Source organism: Hoplias malabaricus, chromosome 7, assembly GCF_029633855.1.
Source record: "Hoplias malabaricus isolate fHopMal1 chromosome 7, fHopMal1.hap1, whole genome shotgun sequence".
NCBI classification, from domain to species: Eukaryota; Metazoa; Chordata; class Actinopteri; order Characiformes; family Erythrinidae; genus Hoplias; species Hoplias malabaricus.
In genome coordinates this window covers 40,865,819-40,872,418 of record NC_089806.1, presented here as the reverse complement: position 1 = coordinate 40,872,418, position 6,600 = coordinate 40,865,819, and the positions used below count along the sequence as shown (strand labels likewise).

Sequence of the window (6,600 nt, the reverse complement as noted above, 5' to 3'; positions counted from 1 at the left end):
TCTGCATGTGACTCTCTGACCAAATGTTTACAGACACCTGCTCATCCAACAACTCAAGGGTGTTGATTATGATCCTGTTCCCCCTCTGCTACAGTAACAGCCTCTACTCTGGGGTGGCTTCAGAACATTGCTGTGAGGGGTTGATGAAAGCTACAAGTGCATTAGTGAGGTCAGGTGCTGATGGTGGATGATTAGTTCCAGTCTAACTCATGCTGAAGGGATTGGATGGAGCTGCATCACTCCAGAAAACACAGTCCCACTGCTCCACAGCCCATTGTTGGGGGTCTTTATACCCCTCTAGCCCACACTTGACATTGAGCACAGTGACCTTAAGCTGTGCAGCTGGTCCAGAGCATCCAGTTTCATTGTTTGTGTCCACAGTGGGGTGTTATAGTGGAGCTCAGTGGAAATAACAGTTGTGAGGCCTTCATCAGACAAAGGCAGATAAAACAGTGGCTGTCCGCTCTGATAATGAACAACAAGCTGCAACCAACCAAGCTCCCCCCCCCACCACTGTGGTTAAGACTCTACCAAAGAAGGGAAGCACAGGACCTGAAAGGAAACATGTCTGTGTGCTGCAACCTAGCAACAGTGTACACAACATAACACAGCCTCCATCTGAATCATAGACCCCCACTGTGGACACAGACATTCACTCGTGCACAGATCTCCATAGAAAAGTATGGGATTAAATGGGAGGCCATAAAGCTGCTGTACATGAGTCTAGAGTCACCATGCTCAATGCCAAGTGTTGTCTAGAAGGGTGTGACCCCCTCCAGCACTGAGCTGTGGAGCAGTGGAACTGTGTTCTCTGGAGTGATGGAGATCTAATACCTTGGGCCTGAGTCGGTACCTGACCTCTCTCACGGCAAACTGACCACAACACACCACAGAGCACTGAGTCATCACCTCATCACCACCTCTGTGACAGGGGGAAAGGGGGCTGGCAAAGTATGCAGAGCCACAGCTGGACTACAGTCTGTGATTGTAGAACTACAAAGTGCTCCTGTGTGGTCAGTGGAGCTGATAAAGTGGACAGTGAGTGTAGAAACAAGGAGGTGGTTTTAATGTTATGGCTGATCTGTGTTTACCCCCCATCCCCCACCAGTGCGCTGAAGAGAGTCCAATAAGAGGAAGTCAATGAGGAAACACGCTGCTGCAGAGGCTCAACAGGAAGTAAGTGTGTGTGTGTGTGTGTGAGAGAGAGAGAGAGAGTGTTAAAGCGGGTCACGTCCACTGATGGCTGCTCAAGGCCATGATGATGATTTTCTCCATTTTCAGAAAAGGTTAAAGTCACTTGAGACTCTTATTTTTTTAATGAAACCACAATAAACACACAACACGACACACACAGTGTCTATAACACACTGAATCACTGTCGTCACACACTAATGACCGCTGTTAAATAAACAATAACACAATGTGCTTTAAAAGATAAATGTGTAAAAGACCGACAGGAAACATTAACACACTCTAAACATCTGAGAGAAATATTAAAATATTAAACATTTTTAAAGTTATAATAAAGAAAGTGCAGTAGAGAGACGAGAGAAAACCACACAGTGATTAGAAAAGTTACTGTAGACTGAGCACAACAACTGACACTACACACAATAACAACACATTATTATCACTGTACAACATACGTGTGTGTGTGTGTGTGTGTGTGTGTGTGTATTAACTGCGTTTGACACACGCATATTCTGTAGTATCTCCAGTGTCCAGCAGTGTGTGTGCTGATGTTGATGGTTTGTTGTGGACCACAGTGGAGTACGTCACATCGTCCTGCAGCAACAACACATTCAGAAACACTACGTTACGCCCTGGGCTTATTAACCTTTAACAAATAGAGTGACACTGACCCCTTACAGTGAGTTTTACCAGAACTAGAAAACACATTTCTATACATCTGCAGTGTGTGTTATTACATGTGTGTGTAATGTTGGAGTAAACACACTCCTCCAGAAACACTCACCTGTTCCTGCTCCTCCTGGTGTGTGTCCTGTTTGTTTACAGTAGCGTACAGCACCAGAGCATCATCCTGTTGAAACACAAATTCAGCCAATCACACGCTTTCTGAACACAATAAAACCTTCACATGGAGCTTTTCCCTCCACATCTGAAAAGCAGCTTTAAACCCTGGATGGAAACCACAGAGTCTCAACAAAAGCCTGAGAACTGCCGAGAGAGAAACAGCGGAGGTGGAAAACTAAAGGAAAACACAGGGAATGCTCCCGGATTCAGGAGTTTGGAAAAAGCAGTGAGGTCAGTCTCTGTGCTGCAGTGGCGTAGTGCAGGTCTTACCTGAGTCTCCTGACCTCCTCTACTTCCTGTCTGACTCTCCGTCCGTCCTCGTCTCTGAGCTGTAGAATTAAAGCAGAGACTCACACACAGCAACTGGACTGAGCTCCCAACACTGTGTGTGTGTGTGTGTGTGTGTGTGTGTGTGTACCTCTGTATCTCCAGTAGAAGACTCCTCCGAGGACAATCAACAGCAGTGAAGCCCCCACAGCAGCGCAGATGTAGATGTAGTTGACTGATGAATCTGAATCTGAAAGAACAGAGAGTGTGTGATGGTGGGGGTCTCTGGTTAAAAACCTCTGTGATTGTAAATTAATGAAATGAATGGATTCTAATTGTGTTTCTAAGACACTGATGATGATGGGACTGAACCTCCTCTGCTGTGGTCCCCAGTGGTGGATTCAGAAGATGTAGGTTGTGGTGTGTTGTCTACAAGAAGAGAACAGTTTAATGAGTTACACATACACTGTGACACTGAAGGTGCTCTGGAGTCAAACATAAAACGTAGGTTCCACAAACCCACTGCTACACATCAGTTAGAGAAGAATGAAGACCCTCAGCACTGGGCTGTGGAGCAATGGGACGGTACACTCTGGGGTTATGACCCATCCAATAACTCTGAGATTGTGTAACAATTCACCTCTTAGACAGCTTTATACACTGTAACACACACACACTCAACAATTCATCACACACTGATGACCTCTGATCACTGGTAAAGACCAGCACTACTTTATAAAATTTAATCTGTATCTTTTTCACACTTGATATGAACAGAGATTTTCCTTGAAGAGTGAGTATTAAGCAGCTGACCTCCTGCGCACTTCATTTTTATTGGGTAACTGTTAAATTGGGTTTGTGTTTCTTCCAGGTGAAATTTAGCTCATAGTTGAGTGCAACAGAAGGAGAGCAGTGCTGACCCTCCACCACACGCTGAGATATGAGCTGTTTCTCTGCACTTTAGACAACAACCTCCAGAGACACCAGCTACAGATTACACTGTGAATCCAGTGCTGCTCTGGATGTCTGTGTTTTGATTTTTAAATTAAACTTTGAAGACTATTCTCTGCATGAACTGAGCACTGAACTCAGCTTAACTCAGTGTCCCCAACACAACTGTAGACACCAGTGAAGATAAATGTAGTTCTGACATCATCATTACATTATGGATATTGATCAGAGAGGCTTTACCTTCAACACTGAGTCTGATCTTTCCAAATCCACGTCCGCTAGCATTACATCTGTACTCTCCTCCGTCGTCTTTAGTCAGGTGTGATACGAGCAGAGAGAGATTTCCTGGAGAGTGTGAGTTAAACAGCTGGACTCTGCCTTTGAACTGACCGCTCTCATTAGACACCACTCTCTTTTGTGTTCCAGTTTTGTTTTCTTTTTTCCACTTGAATATCACAGGTGTAGAGTTGGTGTCAGTGCAGTTACAGGACAGCAGGACTGACCCTCCAGTGTATGCAGTAATCTTTTTATTCTGCCCTTGGCCCTCCAGTGTGCATCCTGCAGAAACACAGCAGTGAATGTTCTTCATCTTTAAACACCTCTGAACATGTGGAAGTTCTTCAGAATGAAGCTTGACGTTCTCACAACAATGTAAGAATTCTGCCCCTAAAATTTACCCTACCATCTTTCTAATTACTAAATACAATATTTTACTGAAAGTTATAATGGAACCTATAAGGTAAGGTGTTTCCTCAGTTCTGCTTTCAGAGCTACACTTCCATAGCGTGTGGTGATTGAGGGTGCTCTGGTACTCATTCACTGTTGAAGCGTGTTAGAGCCCACTCCGCTCTGTACAAATAGAGGCAGTGTGGATAGGTGGAGTTTGCTTCTTATTCTAAATTGTCATGTCTAAACATTTGTTTCCACCTTAAATGGGTGGCCAATGAGGTTGGGGGTGGGGGGGGCGTGGTGTAATATGGTGAATACTACAATCAACTACACAATTGCTCAAGTCTGACATCATCATAACATCATGGAGATTTATCAAAGAGAGGTTTTACCTTTAACAGTGAGAGTGATGTCTGTGTGTTTAGCTCCTTTATAATTACATCTGTACACTCCTCTATCCTCTTCAGTCAGGTGTGATATGAGCAGAGAGAGATTTCCTGGAGAGTGAGAGTTAAACAACTGATATCTGTTACTGTACTGACCGCTCTCATTAGACACCTTACGCCATTCCTTTCTGTTAATTAAGTCTTTCTTCCAGGTGAATGTCTCAGGTGTAGAGTTGGTGTCAGTGCAGTAACAGGGCAGCAGTACTGACTCTCCAGTGTATGCAGTAATCTCTTCTGTCTCCCTGTGGTTTTCCAGTGTGCATCCTGCAGAAACACAGCAGTGAATGTTCTTCATCTTTAAACACCTCTGAACATGTGGAAGTTCTTCAAAATGAAGCTTGACGTTCTCACATCAACGTGTTATCACCACTGACCTTGTGTCTACACTCACTGTCCATTCTCTCAGCTCCACTGACCACAGAGGAGCTCTTTATACTTCTACAATTACAGACTGTAATCCACATGTTGCTCTGCATACTTTCTTATCCCCATTTCACCCTGTTGTTTGATGCTCAGGACCCCCACAGAGCAGGTGTGATGTGGTAGTGGATCATTCTCAGTGCTGCAGTGACACTGACGTTGTGGTGGTGTGTAAGTGTGTGTCACACTGCGCTGAGTGGAACAGACACAGCAGTGTGCGCTGTATGATTTTAATCTTAGTGTGTTTCTTCTTCTACTCCTTCTTTTTTTTTTTTTGGCTGCTGTCTCCAGTCAGGGGTCATCACAGTGGATCAACCGTGATCCGTATCATTGATATATAAGAGTTTTTACACTGGATGCCCTTCCTGACGTAACCCTCCATATTTATCCTGGCTTTGGGAGAGGCGCTACAACGCAATTCTTAATCGTAGTGTGTTTATAGACCACAGATTATGATGTTATAGTTTTTAATATACATATCACACTGTTTAATTTATTTCACACATATTACAGCTGCCAATCATCTAGAAATGAACCTGAATCTGAACTGTACAAGAAGATGTAACACTGTGATGACATAAATCATTAATAACTGATGATACAGTCCTGATATTTACATATTTTTACACTAATAAAGGTTACTGTGTTGTACCTTTTATCAAAATATACATGATTCCTACTGGCACTGATTAAAGTTCACAACATAGTGCCGCGCCTGAAGATACACAGAGAAACAGAAAGAGAATGTGAAATGTACACAGTGCTACTAAAGCCTCTCGTGTGATGGAGGGTTAGGTTTAGGGTTTGGTTTTGTGTCACAGGAGACTCACAGAAGTCTGACACTGACACGGTGGTGCACTACTGTGTGTGTTCTACACTTTGCTGTGACACAGAGATGAAGTGTGTGATGCAGATACTCTTCCTGGAACGTTACTGAGGAAGTAAAGATTCATGTGTTGAGTTTGTGTCCAGATCATTTCCTCCTCAACATTTATGTAGTGTGTATATTTTTAAAATGAAATTTTTTACAACAAAATGTGTCTTCTGCATTTAACCAGTGAACACACACACACACACACACACACAGAGAGAGACACACACACACACACACACACACTAGTGCACTAGGGGCTGTGAACACACACCCAGAGCTGTGTTTACTAATGCTTATTACTTAATAAGTCTTGTTAATTAATGTACCGTTCTTATAAAGTGCTACCAACTAAAGAACTGTGTCACTCACCTTCAGAGCCCTGAGGTCCAGTGAAGAGAAGATAAAACATCAGCAACATTGTCCCTAGTAAAACTCCCAGAGTTCCAGTACAGTGACCACTCCACACTCTCTCTAAACACACACTGTTTACACACACACACACAGTCTAATGTCCACCAGCACCGAGCAGCTGGAGGAGACTGAGCCTTATCAGTCGTCTACACACTCTTAAAGTGTTCATCAGCAGCTGCGTGAGAATGCAGTTCACACTCTCTGATAAGGAACTGTCAAAAACGTTAGAACACTCACCATTTCCTCTTTTTCTACTGCAGCGATTCACACCAAACACCCTCACACTGACCTCGGTACAGACACAGTGGACTGGTCAGTGTGGGCCACTCTACTGAGATACACCTGCAGATGTGTGTGATGTGAACAGCTGGGTTTAAGTCCATTTCATGAAACACTTTAATGTAAAAAACAATTATAGATTCATGAGTAAATTCAAAATATCACATGTTCCAGTTTATTGATTATGTTGTGTTCAGTTAACCCCTTGTAGACCAGACTACTCTGCTCCTGGGTCTATTTTCCCTAGTT

The 6,600-nt window shown here is 43.5% G+C and overlaps 1 protein-coding gene across 1 annotated transcript; it reads right to left on the bottom strand.

Moving 5' to 3' along the window:
• Positions 1-1,677: 1,677 nt before the first annotated feature.
• On the bottom strand, positions 1,678-6,079 carry LOC136702749 (polymeric immunoglobulin receptor-like). The gene is made up of 8 exons (XM_066677889.1): positions 6,031-6,079; positions 4,314-4,631; positions 3,493-3,810; positions 2,674-2,730; positions 2,453-2,551; positions 2,305-2,363; positions 1,976-2,041; positions 1,678-1,785 (listed from the first exon to the last, which is right to left on the bottom strand). Exons 1-8 carry the CDS (start codon positions 6,077-6,079, stop codon positions 1,678-1,680), a joined length of 1,074 nt encoding a protein of 357 aa, XP_066533986.1.
• Positions 6,080-6,600: the final 521 nt, after the last annotated feature.

What these genes read in the sequence shown, in the direction of transcription:
- LOC136702749 (XM_066677889.1), bottom strand. Translation starts at nt 6,079, where the DNA reads ATGTTGCTGATGTTTTATCTTCTCTTCACTGGACCTCAGGGCTCTGAA. An exon ending in GATCAGACTCAGTGTTGAAG is followed by an intron (nt 2,731 to 3,492) that starts GTAAAGCCTCTC and finishes CTCTTCTTGTAG; the next exon opens with ACAACACACCACAACCTACA. An exon ending in ACCAGGAGGAGCAGGAACAG is followed by an intron (nt 1,786 to 1,975) that starts GTGAGTGTTTCT and finishes TTGTTGCTGCAG; the next exon opens with GACGATGTGACGTACTCCAC.